At 39.6% G+C, this 24,549-nt stretch overlaps 2 protein-coding genes across 17 annotated transcripts in view; both read right to left on the minus strand.

Moving 5' to 3' along the window:
• DDHD2 (DDHD domain containing 2) overlaps positions 1-11,281 on the minus strand; it is a 30,533-nt gene extending 19,252 nt beyond the window's left edge. For 2 of the 14 annotated variants that reach the window (XM_081524095.1, XM_081524092.1), the window contains exons 1-11: positions 11,044-11,281; positions 9,663-9,777; positions 8,703-8,890; positions 7,804-7,893; positions 6,727-6,847; positions 4,386-4,475; positions 3,319-3,454; positions 2,764-2,972; positions 2,410-2,477; positions 1,469-1,591; positions 286-381 (exon numbers count right to left, since the gene is read on the minus strand). In XM_081524095.1, the coding sequence (XP_081380221.1) occupies positions 286-381; positions 1,469-1,591; positions 2,410-2,477; positions 2,764-2,972; positions 3,319-3,454; positions 4,386-4,475; positions 6,727-6,847; positions 7,804-7,893; positions 8,703-8,825 (1,056 nt within the window). In that variant the 5' untranslated portion in view covers positions 8,826-8,890; positions 9,663-9,777; positions 11,044-11,281. Of the gene's footprint in view, positions 1-285; positions 382-1,468; positions 1,592-2,409; positions 2,478-2,763; positions 2,973-3,318; positions 3,455-4,385; positions 4,476-6,726; positions 6,848-7,803; positions 7,894-8,702; positions 8,891-9,549; positions 9,778-10,453; positions 10,769-10,956 lie in introns of those variants that run through there. The other 12 variants (XM_081524096.1, XM_081524093.1, XM_081524086.1 and 9 more) reach the window with 8 other exon arrangements.
• Positions 11,282-16,993: 5,712 nt separating this feature from the next.
• Positions 16,994-24,549, minus strand: part of BAG4 (BAG cochaperone 4) — a 29,039-nt gene continuing 21,483 nt past the window's right edge. For 2 of the 3 annotated variants that reach the window (XM_081524142.1, XM_081524141.1), the window contains one exon: positions 23,162-24,166. In XM_081524142.1, the coding sequence (XP_081380268.1) occupies positions 23,681-24,166 (486 nt within the window). In that variant the 3' untranslated portion in view covers positions 23,162-23,680. Of the gene's footprint in view, positions 21,104-23,161; positions 24,167-24,549 lie in introns of those variants that run through there. The other variant, XM_081524143.1, reaches the window with a different exon arrangement.

Below are 24,549 nucleotides of genomic sequence, written 5' to 3' on the forward strand. Positions count from 1 at the left end.
AAAACAGTGAATTTTATGGTATGTGATATGCAATATATTTCAATAAAGCAGTTATAAAACAAACCAAAAAAGGAAAACAATTGAATGGTAGAAGTTCAGGGGAGCTAAGACTTCTGACACCGATAACATTTTTAAAGATATTAATAAAGAAAATGTATTTAACTTTTAAAAGAGAGCCAAAGGTAAATTTTTAAAACTGCTTAGCTCCCTATACACCTCACAAAGCACAAGGGTACAAGGAAGTCAAAACACTGTTTAATCTCGTAAGCTATATTAAACACATACCATTGAATTTTTTCTGGTCCTAAAGTAGTTTAGTATCTTCTTTCTTGGTCCTAAGGGAATTCCCATTTCCTGAAGGTCTTTGTCTGTACATAAAGTCTAAGCATAAAAAAATCAAACACTGTTTTTATTTCTAGGCAAAATAAAATCAATTAAATGTCCCGTTCTCTGAGAGGAATAGGCCTAAGTACTCTGTTGTTCTTGGCTTTACATGACTAGGAGTCCCCAGTGGTAAAGCATCATTAATAACTTTATCTTCGTAAAAAGGAGCTTAAAAAAGGAATATAAAATATCAATACTGGAGTTATTGATGCTGTAGTAATACAGATACTATTGTTAAAAAAAAAAAAAACTACAGAAGTAAGTATCTAACTTCATGACAGAAAAACGCTCCAGTTTCCACGCTCCTCAGATGTGCCATTCCTGAGAAAGGTTATGTTCCCGCTCGTACACATGAGCACTGAGAACGTAAAGCAAACACAGAGCACAACACAGACCAACAATCCAGATTTCAGCTCAAGGGCTGCTCCCTGATAAGGGAAGTCTTCCTTCACCCCCCAGGTTAGATCAGCTCATCCTACTGTACACTCCTAAACTACTGCGTACTTTCCCTACTTAGAACTCAGCACAGTTGTAATTAATTATGTGTCTGGCTGGCTGTCTTTTCCACTAAGCTATAAGCACCATGAAGTTCGAACTACATCTGCATTATCAGCACTCTACCTCATACTTGGCAGAGCTGCCTGATCACAGTAGGTATTTACTAAATACTTGTTAAATGAACAAATGTGTCACAAACCTAAAAAAAAAAACAGCACAACAGAGGTGGCAAAAAACTAAGCAAATACCCACAGCAGAGCTCTGGAAATTGTAACAGAAAATAAGACCTGGAAAAGTCAGCAGCCTTTACACCTGCTCTCATATTTTCAGAGCTGTGTGAGGTTTTAGTCTTTGCTCTATTCCTATTATCAACCCGGCTCCTCTGAACTTTGAACTCCCACAAAGAAAAGATCACTTTATATGATGAAAAAACAAACAAACAAATAATGCTAAAGAGCATTACTAATGATAAAGTATTTATGACTAAAATGCTTCTAAAGGGCAGGCTCTTAGCCAGCAGTATGATGAAAATAAGCAACAGATACTGAAAATGGAACAGTGTACAGTTTTAAAAGATTATTTTTACCAGAGCTTCCTTATCTACTTTCTCCTTCTCAAAGATACTAAAGAATTCAGACAGTTGAAGTTTCTTCAAATCTTCCTCCAGTGTTGGTGTGTCTCCTTGATCCATGAAAATATTCGGAAAATCCTAAAGATTAAATTGTAAAACTTATATTGTCTAAATTCATTTAGATTTTTTTATTAATACTACTTGGCAATAAAGAAAAGTACTATGTAAGATATCCACATAGTATCTTAACTTTGACTAAATCGAAATTTATACGAAATATAAACTGTGATTGATCTTTAAGTTTTTGCAGTCGATTGAAACCTTATATGTTTTTAAATAAGTGAATCAGTGAATGAATGACTATTATTCTTCATCATGATTAACAAAACCTTCCCTGAGCTCTTATTAGTATTTAAGGACAGCTTTCAAGCAGCATTTCTATAAACTATATCAATTTGCATCCAATTCATTCTTCATTTCCTCATATGCAAATTCCATTTCAACTCAATGATTCTATAAGTCTAATAACAGATCAGTAGTGCATATTTATAATGAAAATAAGATAACCGGTGGGAAGGGGGTTCAGGATGGGGAACACATGTAAACCCATGGCTGATTCATGTCAATGTATGGCAAAAACCACTACAATATTGTAAAGTAATTAGCCCCCAACTAAAATAAATAAATTTATTAAAAAAATAATAATAATAAAAATTAAAAAAAGAAAGAAAATAAGATAACCATAATTATTTTAGAATGTGGCAAATGTTTATAGAAGCATATTACTACCTTGCTTTTATCATCCAAGAATAACAGATAATTACAAATCTGTTAAAATTTAAAAAAATATAAATTTAATATTATGGTATGAGACTAAGTACAAAAAAAAAAGTCTAAAATCTAAAAATCCCTACTAAGAAATAGTACAAGAAAACCTATCTGAACATCTAAATTACCTTTTTACTGTCAATATCTCCCAAAGAATCTTTCTGATTTGTTAGGATATCAAACAATATAAGCGAACCTATAAGTAAAACAGAAGAAGAGAGGACAATTTTGAAGCATTAGCACTGAACAGCTGTCTTTTACACAAAAAAGGAGTAAGCCAATTACCCATGTAGCAAAATCTACTAAGTAGGGAGTCTTTCTTTCCAATCCACCATCACCCTTTCAACCCCTTCCTAATTCTTCATCACAGACCAGTTCTAGACCTCTGAATCTGACATTGATAAAAGACACTATACTTCAAAAATACTTAAAAGGTATCCATAAAATGTGATAGTCCTCTCCAGTCACAGAGAATTCATTACCTAAACTATGACCAGCAATGGATACACTCCCTTTGAAATCAGGGTTCCTCTGCAGAAAAAGTATATAAATTCGGTTCATTTCAGAAGCGACTGTGTCCACGATAGTCTGACAGTAGGTGGGGCTGTTGTAGAAGAAGACATCTAGAATCGTGTCGTTGGTAAAGTGTCTTAGGCGGTTAATGCTGGGCAGGGTTATTCGCTGCAGATCTCTGAAGAAAGGAAAGATGTTTTAAGCAGAAAATTTAAATAAATTCCATAATTTCCTTTATGCTAAAGAAATAGTAAAGCTGTAATAGTAAACACTAATGAGCCACTAAAACATACTGGAGGAAGATACACACCATTCCCTACTCCTGACCCAAGCTGGTTAAACAAAGGGATTGTTCGGCACTTAATAATACAACTCGAAGAAAAAGACACAAGTACAAAAAGGTTTTTGTTGAACAGAATTTTATATATACTCTCAGCTAACAGCAGAGATGTTCCTAAGCATATCAATGATCAGAAAACATTACAATCACAGGTAACAACTCAAAGGTGTAAAGTACTACTCACACATCTACACCAGTAGAATGCAAGGGACTGTGCCAGTTGACCGGGAGAAATTCTACCCTCCCAATCTGCTGATTTTCTTGGGCTTTCTTAAAATGCGTCTGTAGCAGGTTCAAAGAAACACTGCGAAAATCATTAACTAGAAAAGAAAATTAACTAATGCATTAACAGTGAAGCAATCAATTCACAGAATTAGGACGCAACAGATTATACGATTATACCACACTCATCTACATTTGCTTAGAGCACCTACTGACTAGGGTCAAAACTAGAGTGATATTTAAGAAAAATTAATAGTGCACATAGGAAAAGACATTCCTTTCATATAGAACTGCTTTTACTACACAAAACATTTTCATTAAAAAAAAAACACACAAACTTCAAAACTTCTGTGTCAGACAAACTGTTTCAATTTTTTAAAAGAATCACTTGACTGTGTCAGTTGGCCTTGCACTCAGGTTCCTCGGCTAACTTTTTGGTTCTTATAAACAACCATTCATTATCTAATATTTTAGATTAAAAAAACACACACTGATGTTTAGAATTCATATTACATTGATCTTAACCTTCTAGAAAGTTTATGCTTAGAAGCATTTGTCATTAGGATAAGACTTCCAAATTGGGACAATTAGACTATGAATACTACCTTTCAAAATCAAGTTAATGACCTAAATATTCCAATTAGAATATCATGAGGTTTACCACAGTGTAAGTTAAAAAAATGTAAGTTTCAGTTGTTCATTTAAACTAGATTATCTTTATGGTCACATATTTATGGTTCCCTTTAAATTTGGAATAGTTACAAACAGGACCATCACATCATAAAACAATTTTATCAGACTTGAAGACTTATTCACTCAAGAACTATTAAGAGTATAAACCTATTAGCCTAAGGAAGTTACTAGCACTTTAGGTCTAAGCTGGGAGGCTTTACTACCTTGCCACCTGTCTTCAGCTCTCCAAATCTTATTATACAGCTAAGACGACAGCCTAAGACAACACTATCTCAGCTCACAGGAGCACTAACAGTCCCTTTATGTGATCTAACCTGACACGTTTTGCAAACCTACCACACTGTACAATGCTTCGAAAGCGGAGATCACAGGCTGGTCCAATCCCATGGACTACAAAAACCAAGTGATCTATTTGTAAAGGTTCCCCTACAAGTGAAATTATAAAGAAAAGTTATTCAGTATAACTAGTCATGTATTCTAAAATCAAACATTCACAATAAGTAGGTAACAGAAATGGGGAAGTTAAAATATGAGCAGATTTTTTTTAAAGATACAAATTTTCCTGTATTTCACTACTTAGTAAAAATATTGCAATTTTACTTTGTTTCTAATTTATCTCAAAAGTGTTTCTAATTTATCTTAAAACTATTTGGTCAGTGCAACAGTAACTGCAGTTTTTGCATTGTTGAACTTTGCCATTTGATATTGGAAAACATTTTTAATAAATATGATTATGTTATAGGTCATTTTAATACACATTTCTCACTTTCTTTGCTAAGTATTATTACTTGTTGTTTATTTTATATTTATTTTAGACTATGAAAATGATGTTAGACAAAAAGCAAATTCGAGTGATGTTCTTAAATAAGGTCAAAATGGGTTGTAAAGCAGCAGAGATAACTTGCAACATCAACAATACATTTGGCCTAGGAACTGCTAATGAACGTACAGTGCAGCGGTGGTTGAAGAAGTTTTGCAAAGGAGATGAGAGCCTTGAAGATGAGGAGCGTACTGGCCAGCCATTGGAAGTTGACAATAACCAAATGAGAGCCATCATCAAAGCTGATCCTCTTACAACTAACAAGAAGTTGCGGAAGAACTCAACATCGACCTTCTACAGTTGTTCAGCATTTGAAGTAAATTGGAAAGGCACCCATTCGCTTAGTGAGTGCCTCATGAGCTGACCAAAAATCAAAAAAATTGTCGTTTTGAAGTGTCATCTTCTCTTATTCTGTGCAACAACAATGAATCATTTCTTGATCAGATTGTGATGTGGGGCAAAAAGTGAATTTTATACAACAACCGGCGACGGCCAGCTCAGCGGCTGAACCAAGAAGCTCCAGAGCATTTCCTAAAGCTAAACTTGCACCAAAAAAAAGTCATGGTCACTGTTTGGTGGTTTGCTGCCAGTCTGATCCACTACAGCTTTCTGAATCCCAGCGAAACCATTACATCTAAGAAGTATGCTCAGCAAATCAATAAGTACTGAGAACTGCAACACCTGAAGCCAGCATTGGTCAACAGAAAGGGCCCAATTCTTCTGCACGACAACGCCCAACCCCACGTTGCACAAACAACACTTCAAAAGTTGAACAAATCGGGCTACACAGTTTTGCTTCATCTGCCATATTCACCCAACCTCTTGCCAACTGACTACTACTTCTTCAAGCATCTTGACAACTTTCTGCAGGGAAAACACTTTCACAACCAGCATGATGCAGACAATGCTTTCCAAGAGTTTGTCGAATCTGGAAGCATGGATTTTTATGCTACAGGAATAAAACTTTTTCTTGTTGGCAAAAATGTGTTGATTGTAATGGTTCCTATTTTGATTAATAAAAATGTGTTTGAGCCTAGCTATAATGATTTAAAATTCATGGCCCAAAACTACAATTAGGTTTGCACTAACCCAGTAAGTCGGTGAAAAAATTTTTCAGGATTTTTAAACTTTTTACTTTGAAATAATTGCAATCTTACAGAAAACTTGAAAGAATAGTACAGAAAATCTCTTTTTCACACAGATTCAATACTTTAACATTATGTGTGTGTGTTCACACACATTTATTTTTAGAACCATTTGGGAGTAGACTGCATACATCATCAGACTACACACATCACATCTTTTTAAACCTTTAATATTTTGTGTATTTCTTAAGAATATTCTCTTGTATAACCACAGGGCAGTTACCAAATTCAGATAATTTGACATTGACAGAATACATAAAAGGAATTTTATAATCCAGTTAAATATATTATAAAACCAACCATAAATGCCCCTAGCTAGAGACCAATGGATAACCATAGGGTCCTACTTAAAAATAGTTTTCCCCGGTTGAAAAACTTCAAGGACAGAGTTACCAGGAATAAATAAGCGAGCAGGAAGAATCACATTTCTTAGAATTAGGACTAAGTCAGTTCATTTGTACTTAGTGACTTCCTGATTAGTACTGACCAAATTTTATCCATCCCACCATATATTTAGCAACTTCAAAAGAGATTTTTATACCTATTAAGATTCTCCCTCGATGAAGTAATGCTAATCTTAACTCAGAATAAGCCCGTTGGATTAAAGACCATTTTTAAGCCTCAAGGTAATCAAAGTCATAGAAAAAGGCCACAGTTTAAGTCATAAACAAGTATATCAGAAGATAAGAAAAAAATCAATGATTAACATTACCACACTGAATGTCAACAGAGATGTTCTCAACCCCCCTCTTTACTGTTCGAGGTCGACCTTGCTCGGCAGGTGCTGAACCCCATTCATCGGACCCTGCAACTGGCTGGTAATGCACCATAAGCTTAAATAAAAAAGATCAGAGCAATAAAGATATTTATTCTACATTAAAGACATCTTAATACATTCTGAGGGGTGGGGACAAGTCCTTCAAAACATCAAGTGTTTTGGGCTTTTGCAGTCCCATGGGCTGCAGCCCACCAGGCTCTTCTGTCCACAGAATTCACCAGGCAATAATAATGGAATGGGTTGTCATTTCCTTCTCCAAGGGAATCTTCCCAACCCAAGGACCAAACCTGGGTCTCCTGCATTGCAGGCAGATTCTTTCCTGTCTGAGCCACACACACTGTCAAATCTCAACTGGAGTTTTGCTATGTAACTCCTACAGCTTGAAATGAGAATCCTGAAAATACATTAGGCTAATGTTGTACACTTTAAATATCTCACCATTTTATTTGTCAACTATACCTCAATAAAGCTAAAAAACAAAAGGAAAAAGAAAATATACCAGGCTAACATATCTTTCAACAATATCCTACACATGAAAGATATGCCCACCTAATATGTCAGTAATCTTAATCTACAAGGACATAATTTTCCCTAAGAAAATTCTCCTTGTAAGAGTTGAATGAGCAAATAACAGTAGTGGCTATGGTTTTAAGTTTCATAATTATAATTATATACATAATTATATACATAATTATAAACATAAAAATTTCCTAAATTTCCTAAAAATACAATGCCCACCTAATATGTCAGTAATCTTCTTAATCTACAAGGACATAATTTTCCCTAAGAAAATTCTCCTTGTAAGAGTTGAATGAGCAAATAACAGTAGTGGCTATGGTTTTAAGTTTCATAATTATAATTATATACATAATTATAAACATAAAAATTTCCAAAGGTAATCCTATGTAGAATTGCTAGAAAAAAGAAACCACTAAGAATTAACTGTATTCTCTTTAGTAACTCAATTAATCTTTAATTCTAACATTAAAGAAGGGCCTTAATTTGCTTTACCTTTGGATTGTGTAATATAATAATTTCTCTGTTGGGAGACTCCAATTTCTTTTTCCATTCATCCAGAGTTACAGCAAGCATGTAAGTTTCCTTAAAACAAAACACATTTCATTAGATTTCTCTAATGGCTTTTCTATTAAAATTGACTCTCTCCACAAGAATACTGCTAGATAAACAATTATGGTAAGAATATCTTACTCCAATTTATCAAATTTATTTTAATTCTCTTTAAATGACAACAGATACTAGTATAGAATAAAACAAAAAACAATCAACAAAAAATAATCATTCTGCTTCTATCATCTAGACTGGAAAAAACAGCTAAACACATTTTGATATATTTCTTTCAATGCTATTAATGCACGTATATTATCCATAAAATTAGAATATTACATATAAAGTTCCTTCTCTTGATTTATCAAATTTATTTTAAAATTCTTTTAAAATTACAATAGGTAACAGTATAGAACAAAGAAAAAAAATCAGTCCTAATTCCATCATCTAGACTAGAAATAATCATTGTTCACATTTTGATTTATTTCTTTCAACAATATTAATATCCTACTCCAATTTAAAGTAAATTTCAGAATAGTTTCAGAGCAAGAAAAATAAAAAGCAAAAATGACCAACTCTATGGTCATAGTTTAAATACTAACAATGATCACCATTAGAGAAAAAAATTTTTAAAGACATAACAGCTTCTGTAGTATTTTAAAATCTGAAAACTACTTTATCCTGAAACTGACTTGCAAAAAGAAATGCCATAAACTGTGCTGCAGATAGAACCAAGCTCTCTCTATAAATTCACAAAATAAGTCACAAAGAGGAAGAAAAGATTATTAAATAAGAGAAGAAAAAAATGAAGAAAATGAGTAAAAAAAAAGAGGTCAAAGGAATACCTCTAGAACTTGGCTGAAGCTCTCCGAGTATGGAACATACTTATTATCTTTGTCTCCCTTGTAAAACCAGGTACATCGTCTCACTTCTGAAGCCAGCTCATCCCAGTAAACAGCATACCGCATCCTCTCCTCCAAATGAACATCATATCTGCCCCCATCAGTGGGAACAATTCTATTATAATCTTTTCCTATTGAGGATTGGAAAGGGGAAAAGAGGCACATAGTACAGCAAAATAAAATACAACTGCCACTCCCTAAATAAAACTCTGAGTTATATGCTAAATAATGTTATAAAACACACGAATGATCTCTTTCTTCTTGGCTAAACCATCAAAATCCTTCTTGGCTGTAATGAAACATGAAAAAAATAATACCCAAACACTATTTTGCTCTTTTTCTGAGGAGAGATTATAGTATCCCCTTAAAAAACAAAAAGCTGTAAATAAGAAAGCTTTTCTGAATTTTTTGCTTAAGGGGTCAAAAGGTAAATTAATGACCTCATGACGACAAAGTACTAACCAGTATCATTCTTATTTTGTAAAATAAGAAAAAAAAAGTGAAAAATTAAAGAATGCATTCTTTTGCAATGTGACACTACTACCAACCACTCTTTATAAACAAAAACTGAAACATTGGATAACTGCAGAAATTACAATACGCACTGTTTTCAAAATACAGACCAAATTCTTGAATATTATAAACTGACTGGACAGTAATGCAGAACTTCGATATTAAAATGCTATTGGAGATAACTAGAAACAGCACTCACTATAATGACTATCGTATTACAGTTTTAGAGAAATGACAGTAAGTCCTCGCCTGTTACAAGTCATCACTTTCACCCTACCAGAGCTATATGCCTTCTCCAGCTGCTGTGAATCCTGAGAGTTGAAAGGAATCCATGTCTCCTTAGAATCTATTATCTTACAATAAAACCAATGAGGAGAAACTGGTTCATACAAACTGCCAGCATCCATGTCTACGAGCTCAAAGGAACTACATGAATTTGGTGACGGAGATGGGTCTGACTGGGACGACTGTTCCTGCTGTGACTCCACTGATGACATTTTGTTCTCTAAAAGACAAAAGAAAACCCTCAGAAAAAAAATTTCGTTCTATTAACAGTGTAATTGTTCATACATACACACCAAAAAAAACAGGGTTATTTTGAGGAGGAATTTCTGGAAAAAAAAAATCTAAGGCGGCCACACAATTTAAAATAGAAATAACATAATTAACAGCTTTTTGTTTGGTTGGTTTTTGGGTTTTTTAGGGGAGGGAAGGAGGCTTTAAACAAAATGCTTCTTATAGTTAGACCAATGGGCTTTGCACTGATCTCCCAATCCTCTCTGAAAACTATGGTTTTAGTTAAACAAAGCTGGAATCATGAGAAACGGATTGTAAAAATCTTGATTGCAAAAAAAAAAAGACCACTTTACCCCAATTTCCAATCTAAATCTAGCGCCAAAGCCAAAAACATTTATTCCAACTATTTTTAATAACACCTGGTTTTAGGCTCCAGGCTACGGGAATTACAACACTGAAAATAAAACTATTCACTTAAGATAACAGTCACTTATTATCAATCCTTGCAGGGTGCTGAAGCAGGGACGATGGTACAAATTTCTGAAAACGCGAACCCTCCCTTGGGGCCACTGCGCGCACGCGCGCGCCCACTCGCACGGTCCAGGTCTCAAGAGGAAAAAGTAGCAAGTGACCTCAAAAGCCTCCTTCCCCCAAGGAAGACTGACCTGTGTGTTTCCCCTTCACCGCCCGGCAGAGACTAACCAACGCTGCAGACGGACCACAAAAGGGAAACCTAGGCTCCTGCGAGGGAAGCGGGCGAGACTATCTCGGCACTGAGCGCAGCTGGACCGCGAACACCCGGCCTCCCTCCGACCCGCCGCTCCTCGGCTTCCGCCACTTTTAATCTTTTTTTCCTCCAGCACGAATTCACCTCCGCCACCTCGCATGTCCTCTCTCCCCAAGACCCCAGGCCTCCTACGACCCAGGTTTGAGACCTCAGGGCTCGCGGACGCCTCTCCCCGTCCCGCCTCCGGCCCCGCAGAGAGCAACGGGGCGCGGGTGGAAACCGGGTGACTTCCCGGCGCTTCCGGGCGCCGTCGATACCAAGTGGGCCCAGGCTGCGTCCCTGGGACCAAGGCTACCCCCGGCCCCGCCGGGGCTGGTCCTCCCTGGCCCCTCCTTCCCTGCCTCCGGGCATCGCGCCCTCCTCCGCCCCTGGCATCTCTACCCGCAGGGCCTCCCAGCCGCCCCTCAGGTCGGGGGCTCGGGGGCCCGGGGCCCGGCCGACGCCCCCGGCGCGCCGCCGCGGACTCACCTGGCTGCCTCACAGCCTCTCGCGCTCTGCCGCCCTCGCTCAGGGGGGCACGACATGTCCCCGCGGAAGCCTGCCCCGCGAGCCGGGGCGGGGCGGGGCGGAGCTTGCGGGCCCGCGGGGTTCGCGCCAACACCGTTCTCCACCGCGCTCCCAGCGGGCGAGCGGCCAGCCGGCCAGGCCGCCGACAGCAGAGCGCTGAGGTGACACGGAGCGCGCCGTGGAGCGACGGCCGGGACTCGGAGGCCCGGAGGGGCGCTGGTGGGAAGTGTCGCGAGAGGTGGAGGGAATCGCGCGAGATGTTATCCTCGGAACCGGCTGGAAGTCGGCGCGCAGGACCAGTGGGTGTTGCGTGCTGCTTGCCCTCCGCTTTGAAGCCGCCCGCGGGTTCTCGGTACGAGGCGCGGGAGGTCTTTGGAAGGAAGGGACGCGGCCTGAGGCGTTACGGGTGGAGAGCCTGTCAAGTCTCGGTGAAAGCAAGGTTCTTCGAGCAAGGATAAACGAGCCCAGCCTCTTCACTTCACAGAGAGGAAGACAGACGTCCTGGCCCCCGTGGTACCCTGGCTGACCTGCTAACGGCCAGCATGGTGCGGGGACGCTGGCATTGCCACCCCCTGCTGAAAAGTAGGGCAGGGAGCTGGCAGCAGCTGCGACTACCCAGACCTTCGCTTCTGGGTGCTGAGAACACATACCATTGGCATTTGCAAGGGGTAAAAGGTCTCTGGGGCTTTGCCCTTCTCCGTGGCGTTTATTAGGATTTCGAGGCTGCCGAAAAGGTATATTTAAAAGGTGTTGAGGTGAGCTTGGCAGGATTCAGAAGCCGCAAGGGAGGTCCAACAAGATGACATAACTGAGGTCAAGAGTTTAAATGAATTTCCTAAGTAGTAGAGCTGCCCAGCTCTCCTGAGTGTTTAGTTTTCTGCAAGACCTCAATTCCTTTGGGCATACAATATTTTTCTGTTTCCTAACTAAATTATAGGGTAAGGGTTCCGGGGATGTTTGTCAGTCTTAGTTCTTCAAACGGAGAAGGCAATGGCAACCCACTCCAGTACTCTTGCCTGGAAAATCCCATGGACGGAGGAGCCTGGTAGGTTGCAGTCTATGGGGTCGCGAACAGTCGGACACGACTGAGCGACTTCACTTTCACTTTTCACTTTCATACATTGGAGAAGGAAATGGCAACCCACTCCAGTGTTCTTGCCTATTCAGGTGTTATAAATTTAAGGAGAAGGTATAAGTAAACTTGTGGATTATAGTGTGTGGCTTAAACTGTAAGAGAATTAATGTGTTACAAAAATTGTTTTAGCTCTTCTCAGCTTTTGAAGAACTGCTGCTGCTGCTAAGTCGCTTCAGTCGTGTCCGACTCTGTGCGACCCCACAGACGGCAGCCCACCAGGCTCCGCCGTCCCTGCCATGGAATTCTCCAGGCCAGAATACTGGAGTGGGCAGCCTTTCCCTTTTCCAGGGGATCTTCCCAACCCAGGGATCGAACCCAGGTCTCCCGCATTGCAGATTCTTTACTAGCTGAGCCACAAGGGAAGCCCCAGACTACTGGAGTGGGTAGCCTATCCCTTCTCCAGGGGATCTTCCCGACCCAGGTCAAACCAGGGTCTCCTGCATTGCAGATGGATTCTTTACCAACTGAGCTTTCGGGAAGCCCCATTCAGATGAATATGTATATTCAATTCAAAATTCCTAGCTCACAGCTCTCCAAACCCTTGGACTTTCCTGAGCTGTAAAAGCAGTGGGATAATATTTGAGCTCTAGTCCTCAGGTCCTAAAAACACCGCAGGGAAAGTGACTCTGGGACAGGAAGAGGGGTGGCTGCTTCTCTGGAGAATCAACCATGTGATTAGAGGGTGGGAACTTCCAGTCCCAACGCCCAGCCTCTGGGGGAGAGCAGAGGGGCTGAAGGTTGAATCAGTTGCCAATGGCCAATGACTTAGTCATGCCTTTGCAATGAAGCCTCACTAAAAATCCAGAGGTCAGGGTTCAAAGAGTTTCCAGGCTGGAGAACACCTGTGATGATTAGGGGGAGCCATGCACCTGGCGAGGGCATGGAAGCCCCACCCCCTTCCACCAGGCCATGCCCTGTGTATCATACCCTAGCTATAAACTGGAAATCTAGTAAATAGATGGGTTTTCCTGGGATTTGTGAGCTGTCCTGGCAAATTAAATGAAAGCTGAGGAGCAAGTCATGGGAATCTCTGATTTACAGCCAGTTGGTCAGAAGCACAGATAACAACCTGGGTGTGTGACTGGCACCTGGAGTGGAGGATGGTCCTGTGGGGCTGAACCCTTTACCTGTGGAATCTGATTCTGTACCCGGTAGACAGTGTCAGAAGTGACTTGAATTCTTGGACACCCTGCTGGGGTTCAAGAATTGCTTGTTGGTGTGGAGAGGCCTCCACATACACAGTGAAATTGGGTCTGGAAACCCTTTTTCACCAGCGTGTTTCAGGCAGCAGAACTGTTTCATGCATCCTAACCATTCTGTCACATAGAATGTCAAAAAGGTGTGAACTCAAGGGTTAAGAGTTAATAAAATTAATAACTTATTCTTCATGAAGTATATTTTTAAGTGAAACTGGCATTTTTTTTTTTTTTACAAACGCATGACAGTGGACAATACTATGACCGATAGCACAATTTGTTTCTACTGCCTTAATTCCTGGTAAGGCACCAGCAATTTTACCCACCACTGATTTTCCATCAACAGTGCAAATGGCAGCAACACAGCAAAAAAGGCAAACCACGTCCTGGTACTATTAGGAAAACAGTTTTCATCCTGTGACCCTTAAAGGGATCTCTAAGACTCCCAGCCTCCACGGATCACCCTTTGAAAACTATACAACAATTAAATGTGCCTAATCTGGGGCTTGGAATAACAATACCTACCCTGAAGGAGTTCACAGTCTCAATAGGAGAGACAAGCAGGTAAACAAATACATCTTATCCAGTGCTCCAACAGAGACCAGATACACCAGTAGTTACAAAAGAGGGAGTAATCAAATGTCCAGGCATACTTCCAGAAATTCTCATTCAGTAGGTCTTCAGTGGGATTCAGGAATCTGCATTTTAAACAAGCCCTCTAGGTGATTTGGAAGCAGATAGCATGAGATCCACACTTGGAGAAACACTGCCTTAAGAAGTATAAATTGCAAGTTTTCCACTTTCCAGAATAAGTCATATTTCAATATTAAAAAGGTATTGTGTGGAGTGCCTATCAAGGCATTAAGTGTTCTGACGACAGGCTGTGTCTAGAGAGGTTCTCAATCTCTGGTGGACACCTAGGCATCAAAAGTTGAGACAACTCCACAGATGTCTCTGATGCACTAAGATAACAAGGCTGGGGCCTTGGGTTGTGACAGTGATTCTCAAACTCTGATGATCAGAAGAGTGTGCTAAGTAGATTCTTTACATTTCAGATCCATACCTGAGATAGTTAATCAGAGGGGTCATGACTCTACATTTTAATCAAGAACATACAGGCTGCTGCTGTGAGGCAAGTACCATGTACTGACTTTGTTTATACAAGAAGGTTAGAACAGGAGGAACCACAAAGACATCAGAGTGATCTTTTCCAGCCCAAACTTGGCAATTTTTATAAGTTCATAAACCATTCCTAAGAATGCATTTTATTACTTTATACCCACAACTGAATACTTTTTTGCCCCCAACTTAAGTAGTCTTAGCTTTTAGTTTTTTCACTTTGAGGAAAGTGACTTGTAGTTTTCCTTGTGCTGTCTCTTATTTCAGTGAAGACTGTTTTGAGCTGATAACTTTGATTGAAACTGCAGCAAGGCATCTCTCCTCAGGCCCCTGGAGGTTTCCATCAGACCAAGGTTTCCTCTTGGCTAGGGTTGTCAGAGTGAGCATATGCAAATGTAGCAAGTGCAAAAGTAAAACACTTCCAGGAAACAATCAAAGAAAATCTTCAAGAAGAATAACAAGTTCTCAGAGACTTGATAGCAAAAGTCCTCAAAATTGATAAATAGGATTTTATCAAAATTAAAAACTTTTGCTCTGTGAAAAACTGTTAGCAGGACGAAAAGACAAGCCACAGACTGGGATAAAATATTTGCAAACCATCAATCTGACAAAAGACCAGTATCTAGAAAACATAAAACACGTCTCAAAACTCAACAGTGAAAAGACAATCAATGGAACCCAAATTTGGTTTCAATGCATTCTTCAGGAACAGGGAGCAGGAGGAATAACTGCTTCTAGGACTAAACAGGAATATACAAGATGAGCCTGGAGACCCATGTAGTGCTGGAAAGGAGGGCTCCAAAAAAAAAGCCCCACACAACAATGGGGGTATATATGTCAAAAGGACACAACTGAAAGAGCTCCCAATGGACAAAAGTAAATAAGGTAGCACTAGATCATAATACAAAATATAAAATAAATAAATATGGGTCCATACAGATATAAAGGAATACATAAATACATAAACGGGAGAGAATGAACAAATATACCTTGCAGGGAGATTCTAAGAATTAATGTCGATAAATACTCTGAACGAGTTGGAGGATAACTCCCCACCCCCAAATGTAGAACAGCATACAGGGACTTTCTTGTCAAGAATACAGTATGAAAAGTGTGGAGGGGGGGTTGCAGAAAGACTGTAGTGGAGAAACCTGACAGGCTCTTTCTGAGCCAGGTAATGACAGTTAACATCAACAGGATAAGCTACGTCGATAGTATAGCCATTTGATGTCTGATGAGAAAGGGCACTTATCTCTGTGGTCTTCCTCCCCAAAACACAAGCCCCAGTGTGATCAGGAGAAAAACATCAGACAAAATAAATCCCAGTTGAGGGGCATTCTATGAAACATCCGACCTGCACTCCTCAAGACTACAGGTCATCAAAACCAAGGAAAGTCACAGGAGTTCCCTGGTGGGCTGATTGGTCAGGACTCTATGCTATCCACCCGAGCCCGGATTCAATCCCTGGTCAAGGAATTGAGATTCCACAAGCCTCACAGTGAGGCCAAAACAAAACAAGGAAATTCTGAGAAACTGTTATGGCCAAGAGGCTCCTAAAGAGATATGATGACTCAACGTAATACGGTATCCTCGGTGGGATCCTGGAAGAGGAAAACAGGTAAAAACAAAGGAAATCTGGATCAAGTATAGACTTTAGTTAATAAGGATGTATCAGTACTGATGGGTTAGTTGTGACAAATATACAACACTAACAAGTTAATAATGGGTGTAGTGTATGTAGGCGGAGAAGGCAATGGCACTCCACTCTAGTACTCTTGCCTGGGAAACCCCATGGATGGAGGAGCCTGGTAGGCTGCAGCCCATGGGGTCGCAAAGAGTCGGACACGACTGAGCGACTTCACTTTCACCCACTGGAGGAGGAAATGGCAACCCACTCCAGTATTCTTGCCTGAAGAATCCCAGGGACAGAGAAGCCTGGTGGGCTGCCGTCTATGGGGTTGCACAGAGTCGGACACGACTGAGGCGACTCAGCAGCAGCAGCAGCAGCAGCAGCAGCAGCAGCAGTGTATGTAGGATCTCTGTATATCATAATTCCTCTATAAATCTAAACTATTCTAAAATAAGTTTATTCAAATAAATAGTTAGAAAATGGGCAAAAGACACACAGGGACATTTTTACAGAAGAGGATATATAACTGGCAGATAAGCACGAGAAGAGGTTGCACATGGTTAACCATTAAGGAAATCTAAGTTAAAGCACAATGAGATACCACTGGACACTGATCAGAATGGTCAAGATAAAAAACAGTGACACCACCAAATGCTGGCAAGGATACAGAGAAACTCCCACACTGCTGGTGGGAATGCAAACAGTAAAACCTCACTTTTAGGAAAGTCTGGTAGTCTCCTAAAAAAATTAAACATGCACATATCGTATGACCCAGAACTGCACTCCTGGCCATTTATCCCAAAGAAATGAAAACCATGTCCACACAAAAACTTGTGCATGAATGTACATAGCAGCTTTATTCATAAATAGCCCCAAACTGAAACCACTCAGATGCCCTTCCACAGGTGAATGGTTGAACAAAGGTACATCCATATCACAGACTACTAATTAGCAATAAAAAAGAACTATAGATATAGAAAACAACTTAGATGAATGTCAAAAGAATTTTGCTGAGTGGGCAAAAAAAACCCATCTCTAATGATCACATACAATACAATTCTATTACTATAACATTCTCAAAATGACAAAATTCAGAAATAGAGAAGGGATTTCTGATTCCCACGGACTTCATGTGGAGGGAAAGGAGAAGCAGGTGTGGCTGTGAAAGGTCGACAGGAGGAACGGCGGTGGCAATGGGACTGTTCTGTATCTTGTTCCGTATCAATGTCCACATCCTGGTGGTGGCGTGGCTGTGAAGTTTTGTGAGATGTTACCATTGGAAGAAACTGGGTAAGGGGCACAGGAAAGTTCTGCATTATTTCAGAAAACCGTCTGTGAATTAACAAATTATCTCAAAATAAAAACTTTAATTACAAAGATACAATACAGGGCATCGCCTGGCAGTCCAGTGGTTAGGACTCCACACTCTCACTGCTGAGGGCTGGGCTTCAATCCCTGGGGGAACTAAGATTCCCACAAGCTGCTCAGCACGGCCAAAACATAAAGAAAGAAAAGAATACAATACAGTTGGCACTCCTATCCATGGGTTCCACATTCACGGATTCAGCCAACCATGGGTTGACAATATTTGGAAAGGAAGAAAAAAAATTCAGTCCAAGTTCCAAAAAACAAAAACTTGACTTTGCCACACATTCAGCAACTATTTACACAGCATTTACATTGAATTTACAACTATTTACATAGCATTTACACTGTATTAAGTATTATAACTAATCTAGAGGTGATTTGGAGGTATATGGGAGGATAAACCTAGGTTTTATGCAAATACTACACCATTTTCATATAAGAGACTTGAGCATCCATGGTTTTTGTACTGGAACCAATCCCCCATCTATGCTGAGGGATGAGACTGTATCCCTAGCTAATTTGGATTTCAGAAAAACAATTATTTTTGGTATCATTATGTCCCATGCAATATGTGGCACACACTGACACTAAAAGATGAGTTGTTGTTTATCTGAAATTCAAATGTAACTGAGTCCTATATTTTATCTGGCAACACTACCCTTGGCATTCTACCAGGATAAGGTATATATTGCAGAATAAAAGAACATTTAAAAGTTGGCTAGAGCAAATGTGCTCTGATCTCAGAAACCCCTAAATCCTCCCTTCTCAGTAGCCGGCGTCTCCTCTGCTCACATTTTGTACTGTGTGCTAACTGCCCACCACTCTTGATGAGAAGAGCCACACAGAGTGTAAAACTCTCCTCTCTTCACAGAGGAGTAAAAATTATCCAGATAGTCCTCCCTTCTCAATTTCCATTTAAAACAGATATTGTTTCCAAGAAAGAGTATGAAAAAATAATTAAGCAGAATAGTCATGAAGCATTTTCTAGAAGCAATTTTGAGTCTCCAGTACAACAACAATGGTCTCTAGTATAAAAACACAACCAAGAACTAACAGACATCTGGAAAAAAACCTCTAACATGAAAAAGATGGCAATCTAAAAAGAAAGGGAAAAGCAATTTGTAGGAAATTCATTATTCAAGATGAAACAAATATCAAGAAATTATCATTAATGTTCTCAGAGATACAAGATGCTACACCCACAAACAAGAGCAGAATCACACAGAGAACAAAAAATTCCTAGAAACTAAAAATATGGTAGATGGAAATGTAAAATTCAGTGGTGAGTTGGAAGATAAAGGTGAGTAAATCTCCCACAAAGACAGCAAAAAGGCAGAAAATTAAAGTGAAAAGTCAATCAAAGGACTAGGCTAAGAGATCCATACAGAAACAGCAAGAATTCTAAAAAGAGGTAATAGAAATGAGGGTAGTGGAGGGGGAAGAAACAAAAAACCTGAGAAAATGTGATAGGACTTAAGGGCAGGTGTCTCCAGAATGAATTATGCCCAGGAAAATGGACAAAAACAGACCCACACCAATGTTATACTGTTAGGAAATTTCAGAACAGAGGGGACAAAAATAGCCTACAAGCTTCCAAAAAGAAACACCAAGTTTTAAACAAAGGATCATGAAAACACATTTTCAAATACGCAAGATATTAAAAAAATTATTTCCTATGCACCGTTTTCCAGAAAGCTACTGGAGAACAGGCTCGATCAAAATGAGGGAACTCGCTAAGAAAGAGAAAGACATAGATTGCCGGGAAAACAAGAAGCCAACAGAAGAGGTGGAGAGAATCCCCAGGATGAAGAGAAGACTCCAGAATGTAAGTGTGCACCAGGAACACAGCCCTTCTCCAGTCAGAGGGCCCCCAGCACAGCCTCTCAGGAGCCTGAAATTGACCAAATATGTCTGAGCATCTTAAGAGAAGATTTAGACAAATGATGGAGGGTTTGAGGTCAAATTAGTTATAAGTACATCAGCAAACCAAGTAAGACAAAGGATTCATTCCAGGGATTCATCCATTCACAATTCCAGGAGTTAGCTGTACAGGAATAAGCCCTGGTCAGCATTACACAGTATAATAACGAACAACAGAACCACATGTAAGTGGATGGAGAGACTGGAGGGAGGAGGGCTGCGATGTGTATATAGTGGAGGCAGAGAGACCTGACCATCATCTTCTACAATAGAAAATAAACAGAAACAGCCTAAAACTGACAAATCAAGAGGGAGAAATACAACTGTGTTATTAAAAATACTGGGACTTCCCTGGTGGTCCAGTGGTTAGGACCACGCTTTCCACCACTGGGGGCCACAGAGTCATCATTCCCTGGTCAGGGAACTAACATCCCACAAGCTGCACAGTGTAGCCAAATTTTTTTAAAAAGTTAAAAAAACATGGAGAGAATTTTTTTTAAAAACTCAATTGAAAGTGGTTACTTTTGTAGAAGGAAAAATGAGAGTGTGACAGAAGAGAGCTCCTTTTCATAAACTTTAAATTGCTAGCTTCTCAAGAATTATTTGAACATTTAAAGTCATAACTTTTTTAAAAAGAAAGAAAGATGAAAAACTCTGGCCATCAAGTATCTGTCCCCCAAAAACCTTTAATGCTAATTTAATCTATATTCTTCAACTTAAAAATCTTCCTACCTCTAATGGTATTACATTAACCAGCTAAAAATCAGTTTTTAAAGCCCTATTTTTCAAAGCATTTGGAAGAATTCCCCACCAAGAATGTAGAGACTAGCCCATGCCACTGATACTTCGTCGGGACTTACTTGTCTAAATGTTTATACTGGCGTTTGTATTTGGAACAATAGTGGTTATTATAAAAAAGAGATAGTTGTGTTTAACATGCCAGATCTGGGTAACTTTATTCAAGATTTTCACAAAAATTATCCCCAAAGTAATATTAAACTTAGACACTTTTTAAAAGTCCAGATTTGAAATATCAAAAACATTTTGAATTCAGTCTGGAGTGAATACTAAGTCAAGAACTGAATCAAATCCACACACAAAAAAAATGAACACTAATTTTCCTTAAGTTCACTGTATTTTCTGGAAGAGGTTGCCAATTTAGTTTTCCTTTCCCTGACACTGGCATTTAGAATCATCTTAACATGGTTTACATCTTTAAGTTCTAAGTCTGTACTTATCCTGAACATCTTATTATAATTAAAACTATAAATCCAGAAGCAATAACCCTCCCTTAAGAAGGAATCCAATTAATAAATGTAGAAGGACTTCGAGAAACGAAGACACACTGGAACCCCACAGTAGTAATCAACACAAGCAAGATATGCCAATGGATTCAAAAATGAGCGGGCTGAAGTTTAAGCAGAAATGGGACATTTGCATAGCTCACGTTATCTCCAGCAAACATTCAGTCACTACAAAAGAAAACACAGTAAGTTTACAGTATCGAATCCTAGACACCACTTTAGGTAGTGGCTAAGGTTAATAACACCAGAAATACATTACTGCATCAGGGGTTGTGGATACACTGTCACAGATCAGAGGACACTATGATGACATGACAACTAAATTCAAGGCAGGATCCTGGATTGAATCCTGAAACAGAGAAAGGGCGTTAGTGAAAAGACTGAGAAAATCTCTACTTTCCAAAACTCTCTAGTTAATAGTATTGTATCAAGGCTAATTTCTTGACAAATGTTGTATAGTTATGTAAGATGTTAATATAAAGGGATCATTAGTGAAGAGTATACAGAAACTGCTGTTTTTACAACTCTTCAGGAGGTCTAAAATTATCTAAAAAAATTTTTTAAATAACTGTTAAAAAACATGCACACATATGTATGTGTATATAAATAAATCAAGACTTCAAGGAAACTGGTATCGTGGGCACTCAGCTAAAAAATAATGTTCTTGCCTGTATCAGTCATTGACTCACTGGTTTATGAGCTTTAAGGTTCTCCCCCTTCTAATATTTGTTTCAACTTTTAAATTTTCATAAAAAAGCCTTTCTTAAACATTCCTATATTAGGCCAAAAATAAAAATCTTTGAATAAAACTGGCGCCATATCATCTCATAAAATCACTCATACCAACCTAGGATCCAGTCACTATTTTTACTCTAATTCTTCTCATCATATGTTTGTATTGTTTGTTTTTTAATAAGGAGAGAAAATGGCTGAAAGATTTGTTTTCTTATTAATAGGCCTGGCAGTCAAGAGGGGAAAAAAATACATTATCACTTGGATATCTTATTAAGGAACAGCTGCTGCTGCTACTGCTACTGCTACTAAGTCGCTTCAGTCGTGTCCGACTCTGTGCCACCCCATAGACGGCAGCCCACCAGGCTCCGCCGTTCCTGGGATTCTCCAGGCAAGAACACTGGAGTGGGTTGCCATTTCCTTCTCCAATGCGTGAAAGTCAAAAGTGAAAGTGAAGTCGCTCAGTCGTGTCTGACTCTTCGAGACCCCATGGACTGCAGCCTACCAGGCTCCTCCGTCCATGGGATTGTCCAGGCAAGAGTACTGGAGTGGGGTGCCATTGCCTTCTCCGATTAAGAAACAGCAGTTTTTCCAATAACATACTATATACTGGAACTCACTTCAGATGTAAAAAGTAAGCTATCTGTCTAAGTCTCTTCTACATGATAGCTTAGAGCTACCCAAGCAAAGGGCTTTCCTAGTTGCTCAGGAGTAAAGAATCCTCCTGCCAATGCAAAAGACGTGGGTTTGATCCTAGGGTTGAGAGGATCCCCTGGAGAAGGAAACGGCTACCCACTCCAGTATTCTTGCCTGGAGAATCCCATGGACAGAGGAGCCTGGCGGGCTACAGTGCGTGGGTTCGCAAAGGAGTTGGACACGAGTGAGTGACTAAACAACAACCACCCAAGCAAATCCAGCTAAGACCCTTTCAGTATCCCTTCCTTAACTCTGGCTCTAAAGTGACTGTTATTAGTCGTGGTAAACATCTTTTTTATAAAACAGGCAATACTGTCTTACACAATTTATTCTAGGGAAACACAGCTAACCATCACATCTGCCTTTAACAGAACATAATTTCCCACTCTGGCTGTGGCTGATTCAGTCCCAGAGCATGAATCCTCTTTTACCCTCTGCATATCTTATTGTACACTGAGCAGATAAGCTGAGCTGAAGTCTGCTCAGAGGGACCCTGATGGTGAAGCTACTATTTTAGATGGAGAACGGCATTCCCAAATGATTGTGGTTATTACTTTTACGGTAACTATTTCTACTCGCCGTGGCGTTTTTCATTTGTTTGTCACATTGCTCCTTATGGAAGCAGCTGTAGTAAAAAGATAATGAAGGGGTGGGGGGGGGGAGGAAATTTTAAAGTAGAGCTTCATCCAAATACAATGAAGAAAGCAAAAAAGAATATGCCCACATTTTCATTCCTATAGGCATGCCATTTCCAAATTAACCTTCTGATAGTAACAAGAAAAATAGAAGTGGTAAAACTCTAACCTGATAATCTATACAAAAAAGGAGACAACCTACCTCAGAAACTCACTACACAGTGCAATATAGTCAAGTGGTGAAAGGGTACAAATTTATCCAGAACTGCCATACTATCTGGCTGTCAGTACAGTCTCTTGAGTAATTATATTAAACATATTACTATAAAATATACCAAGAAGTAGAGAATCATACTATATTTGTGAACTGCAAATAACAAAACAAAACAGAGGTCCAAGGAGGCTAAAGTCCAAGCTGTAATTTACACACAAAGTGTATGGTGAAAGCAATTACAATGTACAAAAATGTGACAAGTAATCCAGATGTTTAAAAAAACAGAGCCTGTCCAAAGAACATCTAGTCTTATCCTGTAGGTTTCTGAGGAGCCTGTTACATAAGGTGAATTCCCCTCCTGCTGATAAGAAGCAGCTTGCCGACGACACCCATATATTTCTTACCGGGCGAGTCTACTTGGCAATACCGATAACCCAAGAGCTCCCTATTACATTCACTGGTCTGAAAACAACTGATAACCCAACTGTTCTTCCAAGTCCTTTACCAGTTTTTCAAGCTTTCTATCAAAGGAAAGTTGGAATGTATTGCTTCTTGTCATCAACAGGCATTTCAAAAAGAGGGTAATTAACCAAAATCAAGAGTTCTTTGGTCGAGTTAGTAACAGGCTTCCCCTTTGTTCTAAATCCCTTCATAATCCCTTTTTTTCCAATTTTTCCAGTATGGCCTGGATTTTACAAACCGCCTCTTTCCTGGCCTGCCGGACAGAGTCCTGGCCCCCAGTTTCAACTGAATCCAGTTCCAGAAGTTCCTTGGTTAGCATCTCTTCCAAAAGCCAATATGCTTTGTCTGTCTTTTTCCCTACGAACTCTTCTACTTCTTGCTCAAGATACTGGACCTTCTCCAGCACATGTATGATTTTTTTAATGCTTGGGGGAGTCCCTTCATCTGAAGATAAACACTCTTCAGCAAGATGATTACCCTGGTCTTGAGTGCTGGGATGTTCGTGGGTGGCATTACCATACAGGTGAGGCTCAGCACTATACTGGACCTGGGAATCCAAAAGCTCCGAACTGTCATCGTTCACTGACCCCGAGGACTCATACTGATGGACACTGCAAGGAAAGTTGTGCTGGCTCATGCCTTGATCTGGTTGACTGTAGGTGTAGGAGGAGTCCTTGGAGTGGGAGAGCAGAGAGGGGAGAAAAGCTGTTTTAATGGGAATCCATCAGCATCAGATTTGTTAGCCCCCATCTTCTACCTGACCAGGAAGGTTCATGAAAAGATTCCCCACCAATAAAACTGGACAGCCCTCTTTAATCATTTGAGGAAAATACAGCTCTGAAAAGATAAAAGGCAGAGAATTCCTAAGTATACAGGCTGGAATCTACCCTGAGGTAGGTCATCATCATGAACACCTCATAATCTATCTTTATCACCTCACAAGATGACCAGTGACTTAATAAATGGGAATTAGATAAGTCTGTTCCCCTTGAGAGAGAAAACCTGAAAACAAATCTTAAATAGGAACCTGGCCACAAGCGAATGATGTTCAAGTGT

This window comes from Giraffa tippelskirchi, chromosome 8 (assembly GCF_054371585.1).
Source record: "Giraffa tippelskirchi isolate mGirTip1 chromosome 8, T2T-mGirTip1v1.2.pri, whole genome shotgun sequence".
NCBI lineage: Eukaryota > Metazoa > Chordata > Mammalia > Artiodactyla > Giraffidae > Giraffa > Giraffa tippelskirchi.